Below are 26,658 nucleotides of genomic sequence, written 5' to 3' on the forward strand. Positions count from 1 at the left end.
AATCAAAATTAATTAAGATTAAAAAATGCAGAATATTAACCTTTACATTTTTCCGATTAGCATTTGATCGGTCCCCCCTTGCTCTACGAACAGCTTCCACCCTTCTTGATATAAATAAATTCTTGATCCACACCAGAACACCAAAAATGGTGTTTATTTTTATGTCCATTAAATGTATAAAAATTAAAATAAATTTAATATGCTGATTATCTAGATTATTATTGTTCAAAATAAAACATATTGACAACATTTTTAAATCTAGTTAATCCAGGAAATTCAAATTATCCCCTTCAAAAAACCTACAGAGTAAACTATAACGCTTTAGTTTTTCTGTTGATAGATTGCAACAAAAGAAACAATTTAAAACATGTTTCAAGTTTATTTAGTTCGCCGTCAGAAAAAATCGAATTTTCGAATAAGAAAGTTTCGGTTGTTAACTTTCAAAAACAATTAATTTGAAAACAGAACTTTTAAGTGTAATAAAAGTTGTCTCAAAGAAATAGTAAACACGGGACAGAGATAAATTTCCATAGGATCGAACGAGAGGACGGGACACGAAGGTCCCGAAGGACAAACGCCGTTCACTGTCGATTAGTATGCAAAACATTTAGGAAATTTGTTTGAACTAAATCGATTCCGGGACACTTAAACGAGACGAGTGCCGTGTAGGTCGGACCGCCGGTCCACAGGTCGACTAAAGGACTCGGTGCATCCATTTGCATACATTCTGTTGACTTTACTTTCCACCTATAAACAACCGGCCGAAATGAGTAGTTTGGGTTTGAATGCGGGACGGCGCGTTCATCGAAGATGTTCCTGCACAATTTTCCTACACGATTATTCACATCGTCGATGATTAATACGGATTTTGGACACTACACGTATAAAATATGGAATATAAATATTAAGTACCGGAAAAAGTCATCTAGTTTAGTTTTGGCTCATGATTTATCTGAATACGTTTTTAGTTTTATGTGTAAAACTGAATCTGAAACCCTTTTAATGCTCTCTTTAACTATGCTATTTAATTAATTTTTACCATGTTGTAATTAAAACTTATGTGTGTAAATTTATTTTGTGAGTTCAAAAATTAGCTTAGGACACTAGAAAAATACTGTGAAATATGAAGTCACAACGATTTTGTTTTAAAAGTGGCAATGCCTTGAAGATGAACAACATCATGGTCGTCCAGAAATCTGTACTAACAAAAAAATAAGCAATATCTCCTGTAAAATCTTTTGGCCACATGTTAATTTAACCATAAGAAAGAGGTTTCAAGCAATGAGTATTATCAAAAAGTTGGACAAATGGACTCAATATAAATTAAATGTGAATAAAAAAATATTAGATTGATAATAGGTAATTTTCTCCTTGCGCACAACGAAATGGACCTTTCATCTTTAAAATAAAATGGCAAAAATGAAGAAGATTTGGATAATTGTGTGTGCAATTTTACACACTGAATACATACCAAGCATACCAAGAGGCCACAGTATCAATGAAAAAGATTACTACTCAAAGATAAGCTTCTTTAAACTATAGAAGAGGTGATCTGCTCTTTCACAGCAAAAGAAGATCACATGTCACGTAAGAGACTCAAAGGAAATTTTAAAAGGTTAAATGGGGAGATCCACCTCATCCTCCATCTAGTCCAAAGATTTCTTCATGTGGTTTTTATTTATTTGTATAGTTGCCCAACTTTTTACTTTCATTTCTGAAGTGAATGTCAAGACTGAAGCTGATCTTTTCATCAGTTCCAATAACCCATGGCATGTATTTTACTGTAGAACGTTGGTAAAACATTGTTGATTATAATAGTGATTATTTTGTTGAATAAAAGTTGTTTTGAATAAAGTTATGTTATTTTATATTTAAAATACAATGGCAAAAATGTTTTTATTAATTTTGAAACACGTGTGTCAATTTAACAATCTTAATTTTGTTGTAATTTTCATATAATGTATACAGCAATATACAGCACCGATTTGGAAACTTAACTCCTGATGAGCATAGTATATGTGTATTGTTAATTGACTAAGGTTGGAGATGCCACAGAACAGCTGGAAGGTTTAATGTGCCTTATGCATCAATTTCCTGAATGAAAATGATTAGAGGTGATCTGCTTCTTCACAGCAAAAAAAGACCACATGTCACGTTAGAGACTCAAAGGAAGTTTTAAATGGTAGATCCACCTAATCCGCCATGTAATCCAGATGTTTCTCAATGTGGTTTTTATTTATTTGTATAGTTGTCCAACTTTATACTTTCATTTCTGAAGTGGATGTTCAAACTGAAGCTGATCTTTTCATCAGTTTCAATAAAACATGGCATGTATTTGATTGTAGAACGTTGGCAAAACATTGTTGATTATAATAGTGATTATTATACAATGGCAAAAATGTTTTTATTAATTTGGAAACACCTTTGTCAAATTAGCAATCTCAATTTCCTCTTAATTTTTATATCATATCAATATACAACGACAATCTGGAAATTTAACTCGTGGTGAGTCTTAGTATTTGTGTATTGTTAGTTGAAGAGTTGAAGGTTGGAGATGCCACAGAACAGCTGAAACGTTTAATGTGTCTTACACATCAATTTCCTGAAGGTTACAATGGTACTGGCAAACTAAAGACTAAACCAGAAGACCAGGATAGGCATCTTACTACAACTCTTGCCGTTTTATGAATGATGTGGAGAAGCCTTAGTTAACAGCACAGCAGCTTAGTTGCATTAATTAATGGCAACCTTAATGCTGAGATTTATATTTTGTACATTCTGGAAGAATTTATTATGCCATATGTTTCTTATATTGTCTCCATTTTTTTCACAAATGCATCTGGGACATACTTGGTAGGCGATTAAGGGACTATCCAAATCGTCCCAAGAATTTGGAAGAAGTGGACTTCTTCTTCTATGGACTAAGTAAAATTCATTAATTTATATAAAAATAGAGTTTTATTAATTTTTCCTTTTTCTAGAATTAATTTATTTAGAATAAATGGAAAGGAAACACATTTTCACGTAAAAATACAAATAGTTTATACCTTTATATTCCCTGTTCTCAGATAATTACTATTGATTGTTGTAGGGCAGTGTAGATACAAGTGAATTAACGTCCTCTTGCACTAAACAACGCGATTTACTGTGTCTGAGAATAAAGAGTTTTTTTATACTTCCACTCCGCCGACCGTTCAGCCGATATTTAATAAAACAGTGGACATTCACCTTTGAATATTTTATCAATCAATTTCTTACGTGATCTTTCGATACACTTAAATATTAAAAGTGACTAGAAAACGGGAAAGCTGAGCGTCTTAAATAAATTAGTCGCCACACGAAACGGCCGCTTCGTCTCAACGCAACGCCACTTTTAATCAACCCTTTAATGAATACGTGTCGTGGGCAACGCCAAAAATACGAACGTTTCACGCGTACCGCGATCGTCATATGCCGAAAATAGTAAAGGGAGGCGGCAGCATCGTCACGAACAAAGACGTCGCGACGTCACATTATCCGGGCACGTGAGTCCGGTCCGGAGAGTGGTGACAGTCGCGCCGCACACGTGCGATCCGCTCCACAGGTGGCCGAAAATTTTCTCAAACTACTGCCCATATGACTCGAATTCGGCCAGTGTTGCGTCGACGTTCGCATAGCTCGTGCCGCCTCCAGTTCGCGGAGTTCGCGATCGCCCGCCGCCAGTGCACCGCTCCACAACTGTGAGTTTCTGTTTATTTTTTTTTTAGATTTTTGAATGCCCGTAAAATATTCTAGAAAATCTCGGCCCTGATAAACTGATATCGTACAATAATCTCCGTTAGTCATTAAATCCGAAAAAAAATTAATTTGTATTGTTCTCTTTACGATAAGTGTTTCAAAGCCATGTCGAATAAACATTGGGCATGAAATTGATATGGATAATTGCCATGTTCAATACAATAGAGTATTTTATCAGAACAATATGAAATAATTTTTTTTCTCGTGTTAAATATCAAATAAATAACCAAATTTCTGATAACTGTAAAAAACTTAGTTATCATATGCATGGATCACTTTTATTAATCTGATATTTTATTGGAAATAATACTTGATTCATTAAATTCTATCCATTATTATAAAAATGAGAAATACACCTCAAATATGTTAGTAGTATTTACTGAACAAACAGCATGCATTATAAAAATTCACATAAATTTTTCAGAAACACATATTGATCACAATTCAGTTAAAAGTGAAATTATATTCAAACTATGGAATGTTTATATAATTTTATTTGGATTTTAGCAATTGAAACACACAAATGATAATTTATTTGTTGAATATTTTAAACATTTTGGGTAAAATCTTGAGTTTAATGGGGATTTTAATTTGGACTTGTTAAAATGAATCTTTTATGGTACCATGGTATGGTATTCATGGTATTCTAGTAGTTTAAAATAATAATAATATATAATTTTCATCCAAAAGCTTTTGATGACGGAAGTACTTTTAATATCTAGGTTGAGGTTCCTTAATTAAGTGTAAAAACTCTCTTTGAAATAGATAGAAGATGTATCAATAAAATTATAAGAAGTTATAAATATTATAATAAGCAAATATTCAAAATGACATTGTTGAATGAATATTGGTACAATTTAAAAACGAATATAGATATTTTATGTGATAATTTTGTTTTAAGTGTTGTTAACAATCTATACAAAATGGTCCCTTAAAAACTATGAACATTCCTGTTAAATATGTTGAGCATAAATGGTGGAAAAAAGTATTAGAAATATACTGTATGTATATTTTAAAAAGAGGGCGTTAAGGAACTAGCTAACCAAGTATTTTAACAAAAATAAAAATAATTAAAATAATTTTTGAAAGGACAATAATAAAACTGAATTAACACTTGCTAGATTTCAAGAGATTTTATGAATCATTAGATATAACTTTATTATTACAGAAATTGAATAAGAATGGCTTTGGCAGAACTGTATTTCAAGTCATTAAAAATTATGTCTCATTCTAATTAACAAATGAAATTGGTGTTCTACAAGGAACAGTGTTGGAACCTGTTTTGTTCAATTTATTCATAAATACATGTTTTTAAACGATGCTAGTAATGATATTGATTATACGTTTGAAACTGTAAATTAGAAGTTATCTTTAAGTGAATTTGTGATAAATCAATATATAATAATATAATATTTTAAATTCAATATTAATATTGATTATTTTATGGAGAAGTTGAGGAAGTAACAGAAATTAAATACTTAAGTGTGATCATAAACAATTTTCAAAAAGATTTGTTTATTTAGGAAAATAGCTTATAACTTAGGTGAAAACACGAGAATAATATTTATAAGTTAACCATTTCTCCTCAACTTGTTTATCGTGCTTCAGTTTTATTTAATTGTCATTTAAATGAATCAATTTCAAAAGCTACAAAATAAATTCATGGCGATAATATTAAAGGTGACAATGTGATGTTAAATAAGTATATAAAAAGCATCGTACTTACCTGCAATTCTCTATAAAAACTAGTAAAAATAGTGTATGCTTAAATAAATAAAATAATAAAACTTGGTTGGAGAATTAGTACATTAATTTTTAATATTTTAATCAATAAATATACTAACATTAACAGTGTATACATTTGTAATGTAATATAAATTGTATATTTCAATTACTTGAATTGAATAACACAATATTTTAGTACCTTAATAGGTTATATAATTTCCATTCAAAAACTCTTGATGACTTAAGGTACTTTTAATACCTAGGTTGAGGTTCCTTAATTAAGTATAAACTCTAATTATAAAATAGATAGAAGATGTATCAATAAAATTATAAGAAGTTATAAAAATTATAATAAGCAAATATTCCAAATGATATTGTTGAATGAAGATTGGTACAATTCAAAATCGAATACAGATATTTTATGTGTTAATTTTGTTTTAAGTGTTGTTAGCAATCTAAACAAAATGGTCCCATAAAAACTATGAACATTCCTATTAAATATGTTGAGAATAAATGGTGGAAAAAAAGTGTTAGAAATATACTATGAGTATATTTGAAAAAATGGCTTTGAGGAACTAGTTAATCAAATATTTTAACAAAAATAAAAATAATTAAAGTGATTTTTGGGCAATAATAAAACTGAATTAACACATTTGCTGGATTTCAAGAGAGTTTATGAAACATTAGATATAACTTTATTATTACAGAAATTGAATAAGAATGGATTTGGTAGAACTGTACTTCAAGTCATTAAAAATTATGTCTCATCCGAATTAAGAAATGAAATTGGTGTTCCAAAAGGAACAATGTTGGGACCTGTTTTGTTTAACATATTCATAAATATATTTTTCCAGTCGATGCTAGTAATAATATTGATTATACTATATACTTTTGAGACTGTAAATTAGGAGTTGTGTTGTGACCTTTGAGTGGATCTGTGATAAATTATCATGCCAATAATATTGAAGGCCACAATGTGATGTTGAATAAGTATATAAAAAGTATCGTACTTACCTGCAGTTCTCTATAAAAACTAGTGAAAATAGCGTGTGCTTAAATAAATAAAGTAATAAAATTTGATTGGAGAATTAGTACATTAATTCTTAATATTTTATTCAATAAATATAGTAACATTAACAGTGTATGCATTTGTAATGTAATATAAATTGTATATTTCAATTACTTGTACTAATTTATTTGGTCCTACCCTAAAAAGAATCTGGAAAATAAAAATAAGATATTACGTCAAGTTTAATTAGTTGTTAAAAGTACATTTTTTGATTTAGCGTGTAAATATACTAAAAATAGGAACGTAGCTAGCCTGGAGAATATTTTCCAGATTTCAGTTATGTACATGTGTACAAATTTTATGTATCACAATTCCTTAAATCATAATATGTACAATTGGCACGAACTTAAATTTCAACTTTAGTAAATGCCACAACAGTAACAACTGACTTTTATAAGCAATGTTTTCTTTAAGTGTACTTACATTTGAACTAACTCATCAATTTTACAAGCTGGTTTTATTTCTAATAATCAAGTCTACATAAATAAAAATACAACTCCATAATTTTTGCATTTCGCTGAATAAATAATAAGTCAAGAATAAAATAATGTTATTTTATATTATTTATAAAATATAGTCGCATACAGAAAATTCGCCTTTTATATATATTTGTGATGTTATGACGCAATCTCATTGTCAGAGTGTGGAACAAAACTTATCGAGCAATATACATATTTACATGGAATTTTCGAATGCGCATCGGACAACAACAGGGTATCAATAAAATAAGGCGCCATCGTGAGATTAAACGTTACCCTACATAATCTAGTATCACCGTGCAAGACATATTCAAAAGGGACGATAAAAATCCTAAAAAGTCTATTTACAATCAGTAGTCAAAGGCACATTCCGGGATTCTGTTTGCACCAAGCGGGCCAGAGTGCCTCGGCCTGCAACCCTTTGTTCACTAATCTGTCCCTGTGGGTGTTGAGCCGCGTGTACACATCCTCGAGTATGATGAAGGTGGATACGTCGAGATGAGGATCACTCCAGACGCGTTCCGCGAACGCCGCCGCTCTCGGCCAGAGTCGCGCGTCCAACGATCCTTCCTCCAGCTGCTCGCTCCACAAACACACCTCGCCGCCCATCACCTGATTCTTGTTCAGGTGCAGCTGTTGCCACGGCTTGTGGTTGTACACCTGTAACAATTTACCTGCTAATTATGTTATTGTTCGGGATTGGGGGGGGGGGGGTGTTTGCGGGTGCACACTCACAGTTTGCCACGGCCGATAAGGGTCGCAAGCGGCCTCGCCGGTCTCCCGCCACCTTCCGAAGCCGCAGTCCAGATACCAGGCGTCCACGTGGGAAATAATGACTCTGTAACCGTCCGAGTTGAGATCAGTCGTGTCGGGCCACTGACTAGCTCCCCAACTCTGTATCACCACGTTATCTTTGTTCAGATACTTGGTGAGGTAGGGACGTTTGCTTAAATTGCTCGACCACAACACCACGTGCGGTATTTTCTTTCCCCCGTTCGCCGACTCCAATTTGGCCAACGCCTTCAAAGTAAAATCACCCCACAAGTCGTGCAAATCCGTGTAGTTGTAAAAACTACTGGTCTTCTGCATGTGTTGAGCCCAACACTCCAGATTAACTTCGTCACCCCCTAAATGGAAAATTTCCGTCTCCCCCGTCAGCTCGATGAGGTCCTTGTAAATCTTCTCCAGCACGTCGTACACGTTGGGATTGTCGGGATTCAACTGGCCGCAGGGCGGCTCACCGCAATACAAGCTCCAGGGTCTTTCGTTCACGCAAACCGCCAACTCCCCCAAACCCTGTTCGGAGCCCCAGGTCCATCCGTTGCCCGCGTGGGCCGGAGCGTCCACTTCTATCACCACCCTAACACCCCGAACCAACGCGAAGTCGACCAGCCCCTTGACCTCGTCCGGGGTGTACACCATCTCCGGGCTGTAGGCCCCGTACTTGGCCAGTTCGGGCACTCGGGGCATGATCAACGGAAAGCTCTGACTATCCGACACGTGCCAGTGGAACACGTTCAGCTTATTGCTGGCCATCCCGACGATGGTCCTCTTCAGACTCTCCAGGGACAAGAAATTTCTTGCCGTGTCCACCATGAGTCCTCGGTACGCAAACGCCGGCTTGTCTTGTATGGTCGCCCCCTTAAGTACTTTCAGTATGCCCTCCCCGTGGTACTCGTCCCACCACACCAGCTGGGACAAAGTTTCCAACCCGTGCCTGGCCCCGAAGAACGTCTTAGCCGTTATGTCCGCCCGTAAGTCATTGCCGTGAGGCTTCAGGGCGATCGTGTAACTTTCGTCAGTGGTCAGCTTTAATTTAGTGACGGTTGTATCTACTATTAATACGGTAACTCTAAATTTGCTAATTTCAGTCTTTTGATTAATATAATCTTTGTTTTGTACTAGGGCGTATATTGAATCGTTGAATATCGCGAAGGCTCTTTGGAGGAGATTGTCCGTTGCACCTGAACTCTTGCTCTCGAACTCCAAAAGTTTGTGGTTGAAGGTGATCTGAAACGAAGGTTCCATGACGGTTTAATTATTTAAATGGGCGCCATCAAGAACTGTAACTAAGAGTAGAACAATACGGATTGTCTAAGCGTTCGCCTAATTGACTGAATCGCAATACAGTGCGAGTTAATTAAAGTAAGGGGGTGGCGGCCTTCGACCGGATGGGGTCGAGAGCCGCAAAATGTGCGTGTCAAGAAGTGACAATTACTCACCGCTTTGCTGCTCAACGTCATGGGTCCGGTGGGTTGGGGCCAGAGCTGCGTCGAACCGCACAGCATGCTGCACGTCGATAGTGACACCGACGCGACCGTCGCGTCCGGCTTGATGTGCTGCCGCTCGCAGCGCTGATTTATGCACTCCCATGTCCACTGGGGGGGTTGCGATGCCGCCCTGCAACAAACCATCCGCTTCTGTGAGGTTCTATTAATCCGGTGTCGGTGTCGGTGTCGGTGTCGGTGTCGGTGCCGAGCTGGATGCCGCCAGGTCCATTCACCAAGTTGACGTTTAATGTTGCGGAGGCGGCTTTCGAACAATCTACCGGCCGGTTATTTATGGCAGCCCGGCCTCAACTCTCGATCGTTTTTCCATTGGAATCACGAGACTACGTTATTAACTTACTTCAATTATCGACGCGATGTCTGAGTGGATGAAGGCGTTGCACCCACTATTAACATTAACATCTTCATCCACTTAACGTTTAAGAGTTTTTACAATGGAAAGTTACATGCAAGCACGCCGATTTATAAAACCAATTTACTAAATGTAAAAAGCAATCCAATTAATAAATGGTAATTAAGTAGATTTTTAGGCCAGACGTAATAGCAAGGGTAATTAATGAATTACCTTAGCTTTGCTTTGAACAAAGTTAGCAAAACTTTTATGCTCATAGGAACATCATTCGAAAATTCTGAGAATATTAAAAAATAATTCTCCCAACTTTTAAAGTAGATAACTTGAATTATATCAAAACCAATCAATTTCAAATAATTTTTGTCCTGGTTATTATGTTAAAAAATGTATATTGAAAATTAACATCCCTTTATAAATTTAACAATTACATAACATCGTTAAACAATAAAAAAATCAATAAAGAGCTCAATTATACTGATGATTATTTGTTTTGGGCTGACAAAAAGTAGAGGAACCTATGCTATTTAAAATTTTAATGCTACCAATAATTTGTAATTAGTATTTTAATTAATTCTACACTAATATATTGTAAAATCTCCATTATTATGAATAACTTCCAAACACATTATTTAAATGGAAGGCAACTTACGATCAATAATATTTGATTCCATATTTTGCCAGGACTCTTGAAGAACCGTGAATAAATCTTGCTGATTACTATATTTTTTGTGACTTTTATGTTGTTCATTATCTCTTATAAGTTTTCAGTGAAGTTTAGATCGGGAAATTGAGATGACCTGTTCATAACATTATTTTTTTTCCTTAAAAGCCACTGCTTCAAATAATTTGAAGTGTGCTTCGGGTCATTATCTTGTTGAAAATAAAGTTTTAGTGACATATTTTTATCTGAACAGGGTATCATATTGTTCCTCAATATTTTTTTTATATATAAAACGATCCATGATACCCTCTATTCAAAGGAGAGGACCCATTCCAAATCTCGAAAAGCAGCCCCATACCATTACCGACCTGTCTTCGTGTTTAACAGTGAGTTTGGTAAACTGTGAGTGTGGGCTTTTCATGAATAATGGTACTAATAGATATCTTTTATATATTGTTGAAATATTCCATCTATTTATAAATCCTTATCTTAACACCAAAGGTTTACCTGTATAAGGTAAATTTAATTTTATGCTTCATTTGTTAATATATAATTTGAAAATTGTAGCTACTTGCAGCTTTGTGTTTTTATACCTCAGTTAGTTTTCAAGCAGATATCATATGTAACTAGTTTATAAGTCTCCCATTAGTAATTGCTTCAAAAAGTAAAAAATACATTGAATCAACTTAAGTTATTAACACTCAAGATAAGAAGGATATCTTCAAAATGTTGAAGGGTTAAACATTTATAGAAAAAAGATAAATAGTAAAACTTAATTGTAAGTACAACATTATAATGTTTATATTCTTGTTTTTCTGAAAAATATAATTTCCCAGAAATCACAAGACGTATTGTTTGCTCCATACATCCTGGAAAATTAAATTGCGACATCGAAAATGTATTTAGGCACATACATTGGATTGGAACGAGAGAACAATGACAAGATTGAATTTTAATCAAAGTATCGGCGCTCTCTCTCTCTATATATTTTGCTCATCTCTCAAGAAATTTATGGGTACCATTCCAAACAAGCTCCATTGATCATTTGTTGTCGGGAACGGACGTAGTTTACTAGTACTTTCGGATCCCACCGCACACATTACATCTTCATCTACCCAAACCTATCCGATCTCGCACTCAATGTTGATGGCGTTACCCATTACCCATTATTTTTTGTCTTTGAAAATTTCAAAATATATTAATTTTTGATTGTGATACCCTTTCGTTATGGCGTATAAGCATCATGTCACGTAGTTTTTCGTTTTTCCATCTGTTATTCCTTCAGTTTGTGTGAAATCCTTTTTCCAACCTTTTGAATCTTTTCTATGGCTTTCAGGAGATCGGAAATGGTTTACCGAGTAACATTCAACTCCTCCGCCACCATTGGTTGTGTTTGTATATCAAGTTTGTCCAATAATACTTGTAATTCATCTTCAAACTTCTTTGGTCGATTTTCGTATTCTTTGACAATAACATTGAAATCGCCACTTGATGGTTACAGCACGATTGCCGTAAGTCTCGACAAGAATTTAATCACTTTCCTATGCCTTTTTCTTTGATTAAACAAAAAAAATATCACAGACCACAAATGTTGTTTATTTGGCTCAACATTCGTCATGTTGACCACGAAAAAAATATCTTATTAACTCATAAACAACTAAATGAATATGTTGTATTGTAGCGGGGTGTCCTACCAACAAAGCAGTTGTTTGCGATTATCTTTTGCTTCAATATGTTTTATGTAAGGACTCTTGATAGAAAAACATTTCAAACTTGCACACCTAATAAATAAATTAATTAATTTAATGATTAAAACATACACAAACCTTTCTTTAACCATTCCAAGTTAATTAAACATTATTTTTTGCACTTGTATGAATTTTGTTTGGATGTCAAATTTTAAATTTGTAAATATAAATTAACCTAAAATTTGAATTCCCCTAAAATTTACCAAATATAAACACGAAATGCGCTGTTGCCACGTTGATTTCAGAAGTGATATCTCACTCGGGTTCGTGGTAAACCCCCTGGACAAAAATTATTTGAAATTTAAAAAAGTTGCTTTTCTTTCGGCCAATACTGTAAGTGCTTCTTTATAACTGGAATTGTAATAAGAATAAAATTATTTGCATTTTTTGCTGTGTTTTAATTTTATGGACACTTAATTTGGGAAATTCAAATTATCTACTTCAAAAGATGCACAATGTAGTTTAGTTTTTTTTCTTTTGTTACCTTTATGATATTTCAGTCGTTTGAGAAAGAGGTCCGTTTCCATCCTACCGAAATGTCACAAAATTGATTCAAACGAGTAAATGTCACCACTAGAAAATAGTCTCTTTCAAATGTTATCTTTACCTTTCTAATAAATTTTCGACTAATTGTTGGATTACAATGAATTAATAGAAGCTTATTTCATACACAAAAAGTGAGGTTCAAACTTGCTGGTTGGTTACGTCTAAATGTCAATGTCAAGTCACAATTAGTTAGGTTGTGAAGTCGGCTCGTAAAACTGATCGTGGCAAGATGAGTATTCTCAACGCACACATACGCATGGTGAACGGACAAAACACGCGCCGCTTCCACACGGAAAACATGCGCAAACCGAACGCGTCGTACAACGCTCCAGCTCCAACCCGCACCTTCGCCACCAAGCTACGAATTGACGAGCTTAACCTAAACCTGTGGCCCGACCTGGAGGAACGGGCTCAAGAATTCTCGAGGGCCGTGACTCGTCCGCCGCCCCGCAACAATCGCCAACTAAAACCGACCGTCAGCGAGAAGGGTAAATACGTGTACGAGGAGAATGAGTTCAGCAAGCGGGCCATCAGCAATTTCGGGTCTGTCGATCAGAACTTTACCATGGAGTTGTACCGGTCGCGGCAGAAGGTGTGCGGCCTGTGCCTGCGCGAGATCGGCAGCCGGTACGACAAGAGGTTCGGGATATTGCCCAACTGCGGCCACTGCTACTGCATCATCTGCATCAGACGCTGGCGCGCCTTCCAGCCGGAGAAGGGAAGATGTCCGCATTGCAATAACAGGTCGTACTTCATCTATCCCAGCATCGTCTGGGTGGAGCACAACGAGTACAAGAAGTACCTGATCAAGAAGTACAAGGAGGTGCTGTACAACAAGGAGTGCAGGCGGTTCAACAGGGGTGCCGGGATGTGTCCGTTCGGAAACGTGTGCTTCTTCAGGCACACGTTGCCCAACGGCGAGAGCTGCAATTTGGGCGTACCTGGATGGATGAACTTCGATGCTGATCAACTACCCCGCGAGGTAATATCTTTGCAACTTGAGGACGTTGCTAATATGATTTGTTTTAGGGGGTTTATATGCCGCTCGGACGCAATCGTTACAAGTCTCTACGTGGATAATTTACCAATTAATAATTCAATTAATTCAGTGTCTATTATACATAGTTCATTTCGTCAATAAAAAATTATTTAAGTATTTTTGTTGTTGACTATGCTATTTATTTTCCTCACAATGAATTTCATCAGAAAAGGAACAATAGGTTGAAGCTGAAAAACCTGATGCATAAATTCAACAAAGTTTTAGTCGATAAAGATGAATACAAATTGACAATGCTCATAAAAACTTACTGAAAGTAAGTTAATCAGTAGAAAAGGGGTTCCGTTTCTTCATGACAATGTAAGACTGCATGTCTCATTAGAGATTCAAAGAAAGCTTCAAAATAGTAAATGGAATCTTATTTCTATCTCATCCAATGAATGTTTCAGATATTTCTCCATGGGTCTATTATTTATTTTTATCATTCTCCACTTTTTTACGTAATAAACGGATTAATCTTTTCTTCAGGTCCTAGAACCCAGCATTTTTTCTCGTGGTATAAATATCTTATGAAAAAAATTATTGAATAAAAGAAACTTGTCTTATTTTAAGGTTAAACGTTAAAAACTTAATAATCGGTGCCAACAATTAGTCGGAAATTGATGATAGTTTTTGATTTAACATTAAATAACATTTGGAATCTCATCTCTATTTCATCCATTATATGTTTCAGATATTTCTCCATGGGTCTATTATTTATTTTTATCATTCTCCAGTTTTTTTACGTAATAAGCGGTTTAATCTTTTCTTCAGGTCCAAGAACTCAGCATTTTTTCTCGTGGTATAAATATCATATGGGAAAAATTTGTTGAATAAATGAAACTTGTCTTATTTTAAATTGGTTAAATGTTGAAAACATAATAATAGGTGCGAACAATTAGTCGAAAATTGATGATAATTTTTGATTTAACAATAAACAACATTTTCCAAAAAATTTCCCCTTTAGTAATTGAAATTAATGACCTCAAATAATATAATGGAACAAAAGGAAAAAGGTTGGACACAAAATGGAGACAATGAAGCAAACAATCCGGAGTAACAAAGCCTCACTAAATATGATACAGATCAGATAGGCGTACAGTCATTCTTGACAGCTACATACATATTAGTTAGAATTAATTAATATCAGATTTAGAAGCATGGTTTACATGGCCGGTTACTATTCATGACTCTGTCCCAAACTTGTCCACGGAATTGATTAATCTACAAGTTTATTTCGTAATATGCATACATCTAGCGAGACCAAGCTTCATCAAGAATTTATATTAATAGGAAATTATTGCCCGACAGAATCCACGTTATTATAATCGCTGATTCAATTTGCATTCTGTTGGATGTAACGGAGATTTTATAATTTATTATATTTTAGTGTTAAATCGTACAACTATTCTATTAGTTATTAGATATGTTTAACCTCCTGGTCGTTGACCCTTTGGTTGTTGAACAAAAACACGAACAATTTTACATTTAATTAAAATATTAAAATCAAACCAGTCGGATTGCATGATTTCAATTAACAATTCCCGTCTCTATTTTTAATTAATGTTATCGAAAGACGAATTCGCGGCGTTTTATTAAATATTTTCAACATTCAATCATTTCTTCCGAACGCAATTAAGCACATTAACATCTTCATTTAATACAAAGAAAATAGCTCAAAATATTCCGGCAAAAATTCAATAGTATAATCGCATTCTCCAAGATGAAAAGCGGCAGAATCTCATTTTTATCCCCTTGTTATCGAATAAATCAGTAATGCGATATACAAAGGAGGAATGTTTCCTGTAAATATTTACTTTTCCATTTGTGTGACAGCACTCGGGCCTTCGACGGAAACACGACAGTTTAAGTGATTGATAAAAAAAGATTCGCATTCGCACAATACGCGTGTGCATGCACACATTAATTTCACGTTTCAATTTGTGTACAGACACACGAACTAAATGAGATGAAAATATTTATTTCAAAGGACATGTTGAATTGGTGAATTGGTTTTTGTCTCATCTTTGAAAAGGCACAGTGGTGAGCAATTAAATTTAATGATTCTCTTCAATGACTTAAATGACGTCACACTTTTAAATGATACATTAATTATGTCACTTGTATTACAATTCGACAGATAACACATTTGACAATTAATTTATATATTTTCACTTAGTAAAAAAAATAGTAAAACTTTCTGGATCAGGAAAAACATGAGCTCCTGGTGGAGAAGTTACAAAAAGAAATGATTATGAAGAAATGTATTTGATATAGCTGTAATAGTTCGTGGGACTGAGTACCCTGCTTCAGTATATTCAAATGTCTTGATTATTTTTGAAATTTTTTGAAAATAAGGAAAGGTAATATGTTTCACTTTGATTTATTATTTTTCAATAAAATTAAACTAATTCTAGAGAAAGTACAGTAAACAATATCTAAATTTTTGATAATCTATCCACTGTACATCCAAAATTGAGGGATCGGTCAGGTCAACACGAGAAATCAATCAATATCAAAAATATTGAGTATTTTTCAAATTTTTCGAATTTTTTTTATTGTAATATACTATTGTTTAAAAAATTGGACTAGTATAAGAATATTTTGTTGTAAATATCATATATTTGATATATTTGTAACCTTATTTATTTAAAAAAATATATTGGTTTTAATTCTTACTAAAAAATTATAATAATATAATATATATTTTTAAATATTTTATAAGTTTTTCAATAATTATTGTTAATTTAAATGTTTTAAATATATTTTTATACAATACAAAAAAAGATAATTTTATTTATTGTTTGTTCTACTTAATTATAAAAATTTATTATTAGTTTTGATAACCTGTCCACTGTACAGCCAAAATTGAGGGAGTAGCCAACACAAGAAAAAGTTCAAATATGTTGGTTATTTTTCGAAAACAAGGAAAGGTAATATGTTTCACTGTGGTTTATTATTGTTTAATAAAATTGAATTAGTTCCAGAAAAAATACAGTAAACAATATCCATTATTTTTGATAATATGTCCACTGTGCACCCAAAATTGGGAGAGTGGCCAACACAAAAAAATATCAAAATATTGATTATTTTTGAAATTGTTCGATTTTTTTTAATTTTAATATACATTGTCTAAAAAAATTGGACTAGTATAAGAATATTTTCTTGTAAATATTGTATATTTGATATATTTTTAACCTTATTTATTTAAAAAAAATATTGGTTGTATGTAATTCTTACTAAAAATTATATATTATATATTTTTTAATATTTTATTTATTTATTTATTTATTACTAGTGTCTTAATAAATATTGTTCATTTAATATTTGAAATATATTTTTATACAATACAAAAAAAATATATTATATTTATATATATATATATTTTTTATATTAATTGTTATTATATTAATAAATTTAAGTAATAGTTACCAGAAAATGTAATTATTTCGAAGTTTTATTCTTATCTTTCTATGCTATGTACTTTTCTCTAGATTTTTTAGTTTTTTGGTACAAAAATGGAGTGTCCAAATGCAAATTTGTTTGAGTTGTATGAAAAAGTAGGCAAATGAATTCCAGATAAATTATGTGAGAATAACAAAATTACGTTAGACAATTGGTGTGTGGATTGAAGCTGATGAGCTTTATGGGACAGTATTTTAAAAAATGCTTAATCCAATAAAGATTTTGATGATTGTATAATATAATTGTCTACTACTCAATGATTTACTTCTTAAATAAATAAAAATGGCTTTCTCCTTCTCCATGACAAACCAAGATCACATGTCATATTAGAGACTCAGAGGTCTTTGAAACTTTGAAATATTAAATAGGAAGTTCTACATCATCTAACATGTAGTCCATATATTTCTACATATATTAGATATTCTTGTCTAATTTTCTGAGTAATAAACGGTTTAATTCTGAAAATATTTTTTATAATATGTAACACTTAAAATTTTAACATTAATATTAAAAAATATACAAAAATTAGGTATAATAAATTAAAAATATTCTTAGATTCTTAGTTTTTATCACATGGTAGCAGCTCTTAAGTAACTTAATGAAAATTCTGTTAGATTATAAAGGGTGTAAACTAAAAAACGACGTCATCGTTGTTCTAGTAATCACATCCCACATTTACCACGTCACAAAGTCACATTTAAACGGCGAAAAATTCATAAAAACACTCATAAGAGCCGTTAACTGCTCGCCACTGTACCTACGCAAATAATCATGGGGTTATTAATAAGTGGATGAGTGAAAGGTGTAAAACTTACCGATTAGAGGGGTAGGCATGTTTGTATTTGTAGACAAGATGGGGCGACTCATCCGTGGACTGTTGCCAATAAAGGTAGACGAAGAGGAAAATGCAGAGCAGGGTAACAACTAGAAGCGCCCTTCGCAGCTCCCCCTGTTTCATCCTTTCTCGCCTCTGTAACGGAATTCCCTGAATTATTAACCGGCTCGTCCCCGCCACGAACTTTACGAATGCGTCGGATATTTTTGTTTAATAAATTCCTAATATTGCTAAACGTCGCCTAAATATTTTAAGCGGTGGGGCGTTGCGCCCTTAACGCCACTATTGTGTCAACGATGAGGAACCGAATAAGGAACGTTTTCAAGAAAAAACTTACTTTTCCCATTTATTTGTCTCGTGTTTTTAATAATTCAATCATTTTAACAGTAGTTATTAGTTGTGACTCTTACCTCTCTCCTAAAATAAAACATAATATCACTGAGTGTATATATCTTGTAAAAATATGTAAAAATAAAAGTTCCAATAAAAAGGAAAAATGATGTGTATATACTGATTGACAAATAAATGACTTATATCATGATTAATAATATAAGAGATACAAGGGAAAAATTAATCATTTTAAAACAATAAAAATATTTTATACAAAAAAAAAAGGAACTAAAACCGACAGATATATAGTTAACTAGCATGTAACTGAAAAAAACTTTTAATCTGCTTAACTCGCAACATGAAGTTTTAAGACTGTCGTTTAAAAAGCGGCTCATGTCGATCGTACGTAATTCACTTAGTATTGACTATTGCTGTACATCGTAATATACAATAAATAATTTTAGTTGGTGCCTAATGATCATATAACACGAAATATTCCAACGTTTCAGTTATTTCTCTATTAAGGAATATCTCATGACATTTAACAATTCGTGCATTCGCCATTTTTCTAACAAAGTGAGACTACGCATCCACCCACCATTTAATAAAATTTGACTCACTAGGGAGTAAATCATCAATTAATGAATTGTTTACTCAGGATGTATAATAAAATAACCATTCTAATTTTTATATTTTAATATCAAAATGTTAAATTATGAAAACAGTGTAAAAATAATATTTACTCAGCATGTTTTAGGTAGTAAAATAAATTCTGGTCCTTAATAATTTTAGATGGCTCCAAATTATCTTATAACACGAAATATTCCAACATTTCAGTGATTTTTCTATTAAGAAATATCTAATAACATTAAAAGTATTATTTTAACAATTTGTGCATTCGCCATTTTTCTAAGTCAAGCTGGTGCATCCACCATTTAATAAAATTGACTCACTAGGAAGTGTTTTATTAAATCATCCATTATTGAATTGTTTACTCAGGAAGTATAATAAAATAACCATTCTAATTTTTATGTTTTGACATCAAAATGTTAAATTATGAAAATAATGTAAAGATAATATTTACTCAGCATGTTTTAGGTAGTAAACGAAGTTCTGGTCCTTGACAATAAATGGTTACAATAATAATTTCGCCTCTCTTTGTTGTTTTTGAACGTTTATCGAAGGATTGAAATGGAGAGATTATCATTCAATGTTCTTAGTGTTTTGTTCCATAAAATTACCAGCACGTATTCACCAATCGACACTGATTGAGGCTAATGGTGATAAAATGTTGGTTTCGACGCTCCTAGGTCGGAAAGTAAAAAGTCTTACAGACTTTATTTAACTAAAACTCAGCTCAAACAAAAATTGTTTTGAATAATTGTCATCCTGATGATCAGAAATCTGCCAGGAATTTTACTTATCCTCTTCACTGAGACTGTCGTAGTCATTTGGACTATCATCGCCAGATCTGTATGACAACTCTGGTACTTGTCTTCGTAATTGTGATCTTGGACCTGCAGCAAGTTGTCCATTCCAGTTCGCCTTCGGCTGTTTCAGGACGTGTCCAGTGAACCTTCTCGCTTCTTCTACGGTCAAACTGGCCTTCTGCCTCTTTTCGACGTGACTGGGGCAATCATTGCATTTGTATTCATGGAACGATTCCTGTTACGTTTTCTCACAAGTGTGACCAAATTAGTGTTTTGAAGCTTAGCCCACCGAAAACCAACATCACAAGTGCTACGAAATGTCACTTTAAAAATACTTTAATTGACAACATTTATGCCACACGTTGACAAGAATCAATCTTTGACAGTCACTATAAAATACTCCGTCAGCAGTTCAATTGTGTCAGTCAGCGATTAAAAATGGGCAACATCAACTTGCACAAACGCATAGAGCAAGCCGCAAGCAGCAAGGAACTGTGCATCGCCAACCAAAAGCTGGAACACCTGCCGTCCAGAATGAAGCTGTTGGAGTGCATCCTCGAAAACCTGGACGCCAGCTACAACAGACTCAGCGAGTTCCCACGCGACGTCTGCACCTTCGCCCATCTGAAGGTGCTGAACTTGTCCAGGAACAGAATCGAGAAAATTCCCGACAACCTGGATGCACTGAAGTGCCTCGAAAAATTGGACATGAGCTTCAACGAGCTGATTTGCCTGCCCAGGAGCATGGCCTTCATGAAAACATTGAGGATTGCCCATTTCAGCGACAACCACATCCAGGAGTTCCCGTTGGTTTGCTGCACCTGGCCTGGTTTAGAGGTGCTGGACTTGTCGGGGAACGACATTGGTTACCTGCCTCCCGACATTGCCAAACTGAACGCCTCCAAGTTGCTTTTGAAGGGCAACAAGATCTATCAGATTGCATCGGAGATTTCGCGCTGCAGGAATCTGCGTACGTTGTCGCTGGAGGAAAACTGCTTGCCCTTGTCCGCTCTGCATCCGGACATTTTCATCAAGAGTCGCATCGTCTATTTGGGGCTTAGGGGCAACATTTTTCCGATGAGAGAACTGCCCAAAATTGAAGGTTTTTACGTTTATCTTCAGAGACATATTGAAGAGAAAGAAAAGTACTAACGAAAACAACGTGTCAGTCAGTCAAATCAGTCAAACATGCTAGTCAGTCAGTTTAATGTTTTACAGATAAATTAAGTCGTCGTCGTTTTTGATAAATAAATAAATATGGAACGTTAACAGTAGTTTTAGATATTCTGACGTCAGCTTACTACAAAGCACGTAAATGTTTTGTGATGTTTGAACGAATCGAAGCATTACTTAAATGTATGCACGTTGACATCAACGGTAATTTAATAAACGTTCAATTAAATATCGGAATATTGAATGCAACACGAAGGTAGCGTACAACGACTCAGATCAATGAAGTTGATTAGTCATATTTCATGTAGAAGGTTGATAAAAATAAAAAAGAAATCGATGACGTTGAATAATTTCTTTAGTAAACTGTTCTATTCAAATTAATTTTTTATTTAACTACATATTTCCTGTAATAAATCACGCCTCGGCTGTTTTTACGAGAGAAATGTTGAAATGGAATTTCGTGCGGAAGATTACTCACATCCGGATGATCAAAGAAAGGTTTACCTTAATGTGTGGCGCGTATGATGAACTGTGCGTGAGTTTTAAGATTTATTTCGAAAAATTTATTATTCAATTCGACTTCTACAAAGTGTTTTTTTAGTTTATTTATTATAAGCTTTTGAGGAACGAAAAAGATATTGATTTGAAATTTGTAAGTAATTAAAACTTGACATGAACTACTTTTCTAATTTATTTTAAATAAAATTTAATTTTCGGCTTCCCCGGAAGTGACATGACTTTGGTATTTTCAATGGAACACCCTACATATTTTTTTCCAAAAATTTTGCCAGTAAAATGTCTGTAGTCAACAATTTTGATGCTAAAAAGTTAATTTTTGTCATACACGTTAACCAAGGACCATCATATAAGAAGCCATCATCAGTACTCCCAAATTTTATACAGAATGTCACTTCTGGCAAACCCGGAAATTAAATTTTATTCAAAATAAATCAGAAAAGTAGTTCAAGTGAAATTATAAATAGTTAATTTAAATTGTGAAATTTTAAGCCAATGCCTTTTTCCGTTCTTCATAAACTTCTAATGAATAAGTTAAGAAAATCACCCTGTATTCATTTGGTTTTTTTTTTATGTCAACAATTTTTATGCTAAAAAGTTCATTTTTGTCATACACGTTAACAAAGGACTGTCATATAAGAAGTCATCATTAGTATTTTATAATAATTTTATATAGAATGTTCATTATGTATCTTAAAACAAAAAAATAATAATGACTCAAAATCTATTCGGTTTAAGTATAGAACAAGATAAAGTGATTTTATTTGAAATTACAGGTGCAATTTGACAATCTAAAAATGTACAGTGTTTCATTGAAAATAACAAAATTGATGTAATTTCCGGGAAACCCGGAAATAAAATTTTATTCAAAATAAATCAGAAAAGTAGTTCAACTCAAGTTGTAAATGGTTAATTTAAATTGTCACATTTCAAATGCAAAATGCCCTTTTCCGTTCTCCATAAACTTCTAATGAATAAATTAAGGGAATCACCCTGTATTTATTTGTTTTTTCAGCAGAAAAACTAATACTGAGATCTGCTGTATGATTTATTGAGTTAAGTCTGTTATTAGTGGAAACGTCAGTCAGTTTTGTCGTTTTCTTACAACAAATTGCTCTAATTTGTCACAATCAATATCGACATTTCACAAAATAAAAAACTCCTCCTTACTTTTCCCTTCAGAACTAACACAAAACATTAAATCGAGACAATTCTAAATCATTTATTTATGTTTAAGACGGAATTATTTATGGCGATAATGTTGTTAATGTTAATTAACCTTTTATAAAATTCCTCTTAAATCCTTCCCTTTGTGCAAACTGCTTGATTAACGTAAGCCTAACGTAATTAAGTTAATTCGAGTCGAAAGGATATACAAAAATTAGGCATCAGTGCATGAACATTAATAAATGAAAGGTTTTATCCAATTCGAGTGTCGAGTTGGCGAGTGTCGCAAATAAAGGTCGACGATGAAAATAAGTGTTTATTGTGCTAGGGTTGAAGTGCTCCTCTCGAAACTCGGAACTTGGAACTCGGAACACGGAACACGGAACAGAATTGATAAGGTCATTCCTATTAAACCTAAGGACTGTATTTATGACGGCAAATAGTTTAGGGCAAATGTCATCTAATTCTTAACTTTTAAGTTACGGTTAAACTGTCGTCGGTTAATTATTATGTTAATTGCGTCTTTTGCCGTTTCGCCGTCAGTTAATTAGAACGGACAACGGCGCATTGTTTTATAAGCCATAATTAAATTTGATTTTGGCCTAAATGCACTTACACAATAAAGCGGAATAATGAGTTTATATTATTATGACAATTTAATAGTTATATCCGGGACCAAATTGCGTTAAATGAACCCGTTTAATCGGACACGGGAGTAATAGAATTACAATCGAATTAAATAAAAGTACGGTAAACCTGTCTGATCCCGAAATAGGATACTGTTATTATCCCATAAGTAATGCACGTTATTTTTATCTGTCCGTGACGTCATCGTTTATCGATCCCACCCCGAAATGTCACACCCTCTTCTCACGTAATTGTTGTGAAATTAATGATTTTTTCGACGACTCTTAACGATTTTATTTAACTTTATGTTTTATTTTCCTTTTCATAAAACACGTTTCTCATAATACTCTCGAATGATCACTTGACATTCAAGGAACAAACTAATTAAAGATCTAATTGCAACAATTTATACTAGAGAGCCCCGGGCGAAATGCAGAAAAGAATAATCACTTGAACGGCATAACATGAATTTAATATTTGAAGCGGACGGAAGAGAAAAATTACTCATTAGTGCGACCATTATTATTCGGGTGCTCTTTCCTATTCGTATTTTCTATTTAGCTTTATTTGCACGTGCATTGTATTTATTCCGGGACGCGGAACGGGTTCAAATCCATATACTTATCGTTCCTACCAATTATGAAATGACTGCCACAAATATTTATCTTAAATAATTATAATTATAATTATAATTTTCTTGCATTACAGCTACTTATTTTTATACTTTGAAGCTGCATAATTATCTACTGCCGTTTTCGTTTTATTTCAAACAAATTTGCCAATTTGTCTTAATTATAATATAAGTAGTAAACAGCTTTTAAATAACTTGTTTTTCACGAAGTCATGGATGAAAACGTGTTTCAATTTAAAAATATAACAAACAATTATTCTATTTACATTTCAATATTTTTAATATAAAATGACATATTTGGATACGAGTCTAAAAACAGATTAATTAATTAACAACTTTTTGTCCAGCTGAATAACGTGCCTGTCCATAACATATTTCAAAAAACCTGACATGAAAAAATAAAGCATGTCTTGAAAATATATTTATTAAAAATAGAAATGTAATAAAATGACATATTCTCAAAACACAGAAAAAACAAATTTTGAAATAGGTTTTTTATGAGTTTTAAAAAATAGTGGTTGAAAGGGAACTAAAATTGTAATTAATTAAAGAATTATTCTAGTGATATTTTGAGTATACAATGACATGTTTATCATAATTGTAATATAAGAAATGTTGTAGAAGAAGAATTATTCTACTTACATTTCAAGATTATCAATATAAAATAACATATTTGGATACGAGCCTAAAAAAAAGATTAATTAATTAACAATTTTTTATCCAGCTGGACAACGTGCCTGTACATAACATATTACAAAAAACTTGACATGAAGTTTAGATAAGAAGTTTAGAAGTTTTAAATAAAAAAACAAAGAATGTTTGGAAAATATATTTATTAAAAATAAAAATGTAACAAGGAATTATTTTAATGATATTTGAAGATTTATAATATAAAATGATATATTTAAAAAAAAAAACAAATTATGAAATAGGTATTTTATGAGTTTTAAAAAATGGTGATTGAAAGGGAATTAAATTTGTAATTAAATAATAATTTTTTTATCCAGTTGAACATTGTGTCTGTCTATAACTTATTATTGATAGTTTAGATATTATAAAACAGATTCTCTGTTTTTTTATTTATTATCTAAATCATTTAAACAATTTGTTTTGGTAAAAGGTTTTATTAAAAATGTTTTAATGATTCTTATTAAAAATAAAAATGTAACAGAATTATTCTAATGATATTTGAAGATTTAAAATATATAATAACATATTTAGAAAAAAAAAACAAATGTTAAAATATCTATTTATTGAGTTTTTTAAAAATGGTGGAGGCGCACTGAAATAAGATTATTAATTAATTTACTCAAGTTAAACATTATGTCTGTCCATAACACATTTAAAAAAAAAAACTTGACGTAAAGCTTAGATATTTTAGATATTAAAAACAGATACTTTATTGAAAATAATGTCTTCAATTCAAAATATTTTTAATGATTTTATAAATGGTGGATTTTTAAGAGATAAAATTGTTTTCAGTTAATAGCTCGTCTATTGTAACATGTTTTTCATTTAATGTTTTGATAAAAATATTCTTTACAATATGTTTTAAACTTGAGGTAAAGTTTATATATTGTAAAACTGATGCTCCATTTAAAATATATTTTTGAGTAGAGAAAGTATATTAATGCACAGTTAAGGAACTTGTTTTAGACTTGATCTAAAGTGTAGATATTATAAAACAGATGCTCTGTTAAAGACATGCTTCAACTTGTGTTTTTTGTTTAAAACATTTAAACATTATAAATTCAAGGATAATGTGTTTTATGTACAACAAAATTATTAAATAGAAAAATAATAAAAAAACATTAAGAATATCCTAAAATAAAAATATATTTAATGATCTTTATTAACAATGGAAATATGACAAATAATTCGTATAACATTTATAATATATATATATATATATATATATATATATATAATAATAAGTTTTTTTAATGATGTAAATAATGAAAATAAAAATGTAACAAGAAATTATTGTAATCACATTTCAAAGTTTATAATACACCAACGTTTAAAAAAATGATTGAAATACTCATTTTATAATTTTTAAAAATGGTGAATGTTTTAAGAGATAAAATTGTTTTCAATTAATAGTTTTTTATCTAACCGAAAATTTCGTCAATCGTAACATGTATTTCATTTAATATTTTGATAAAAATATTTTTTACAACATGTTTTAAACTTGAGGTAAATTTTATATATTGTAAAACTGATGCTCCATTTAAAATGTGTGTGTATGTTTGAGTAAAGAATTAATGCATAGTTAAAAAACTTGTTTTAGACTTGATCTAAAGTGTACATATTATAAAACAGATGCTAAAGACATGTTTAAACTTGTGTTTTTTGTTTAAAACATTTAAACATTATAAATTTAAAGATAATGTGTTTTAAGTACAATCAAATTATTAAATAGAAAATTAATAAAAAGCATCAAGAATATTCTGAAATAAAAATATATTTAATGATCTTTATTAACAATGGAAATATGACAAATAATTCTTATAATATTTATAATATACAATGATACATCTCAGAGTTCAAAAAATGGCGGATGCGCTTTGAAACTTTAATAATTCTCTTGTCTAGTTAAAAATTGTGTCTGTCCATAACTGGATTAAACTGGTTTGTTTTCATTCAGGAATTTTTTATCTGGTTTTATTCACGCCTTGTTGAAAAAATGTTGAAGAAAAAATAGTCGTTACTTACGATAAATCGCAGGGCTGAACTCACCTGAAACAACGACAAACAAAATTTATAAGACGTGTCCTATTGGATTTTTGAAAGAGACCCGAAG

The 26,658-nt window shown here is 32.3% G+C and overlaps 3 protein-coding genes and 1 long non-coding RNA gene across 12 annotated transcripts in view; 2 read left to right on the top strand and 2 right to left on the bottom strand.

The window, feature by feature from the left end:
- The first annotated feature begins 3,702 nt into the window (after positions 1-3,702).
- The window catches only part of LOC109608267 (uncharacterized), a 35,872-nt gene continuing 12,916 nt past the window's right edge, over positions 3,703-26,658 (top strand). Inside the window, exon 1 of the mRNA XM_049962306.1 lies at positions 3,703-3,719. The gene's annotated coding sequence lies outside the window, so the exon portion shown is untranslated. The remainder of the gene's footprint in view (positions 3,720-26,658) is intronic.
- Positions 6,573-26,658, bottom strand: part of LOC109608266 (probable beta-hexosaminidase fdl) — a 49,889-nt gene continuing 29,803 nt past the window's right edge. For 7 of the 9 annotated variants that reach the window (XM_020024680.2, XM_049962298.1, XM_049962302.1 and 4 more), the window contains 4 exons: positions 17,962-18,116; positions 9,273-9,450; positions 7,786-9,060; positions 6,573-7,710 (listed from right to left, as the gene is read on the bottom strand). In XM_020024680.2, coding sequence (XP_019880239.1) covers positions 7,408-7,710; positions 7,786-9,060; positions 9,273-9,450; positions 17,962-18,116 — 1,911 coding nt within the window. In that variant the 3' untranslated portion in view covers positions 6,573-7,407. Of the gene's footprint in view, positions 7,711-7,785; positions 9,061-9,272; positions 9,451-17,961; positions 18,117-18,391; positions 18,499-26,570; positions 26,595-26,658 lie in introns of those variants that run through there. The other 2 variants (XM_049962294.1, XM_049962296.1) reach the window with 2 other exon arrangements.
- LOC126264404 (uncharacterized) lies at positions 11,474-12,500 on the bottom strand. The gene is made up of 2 exons (XR_007547123.1): positions 12,178-12,500; positions 11,474-12,132 (listed from the first exon to the last, which is right to left on the bottom strand). It is a non-coding gene; the product is annotated as an uncharacterized LOC126264404 (long non-coding RNA).
- On the top strand, positions 12,683-13,801 carry LOC126264403 (probable E3 ubiquitin-protein ligase makorin-3). Its single transcript, XM_049962305.1, has 2 exons — positions 12,683-13,627; positions 13,675-13,801. The coding sequence occupies exons 1-2, from the start codon at positions 12,875-12,877 to the stop codon at positions 13,723-13,725; spliced, it is 804 nt and encodes a 267-aa protein (XP_049818262.1). The 5' UTR covers positions 12,683-12,874; the 3' UTR covers positions 13,726-13,801.

Source organism: Aethina tumida, chromosome 1 (assembly GCF_024364675.1).
Source record: "Aethina tumida isolate Nest 87 chromosome 1, icAetTumi1.1, whole genome shotgun sequence".
NCBI lineage: Eukaryota > Metazoa > Arthropoda > Insecta > Coleoptera > Nitidulidae > Aethina > Aethina tumida.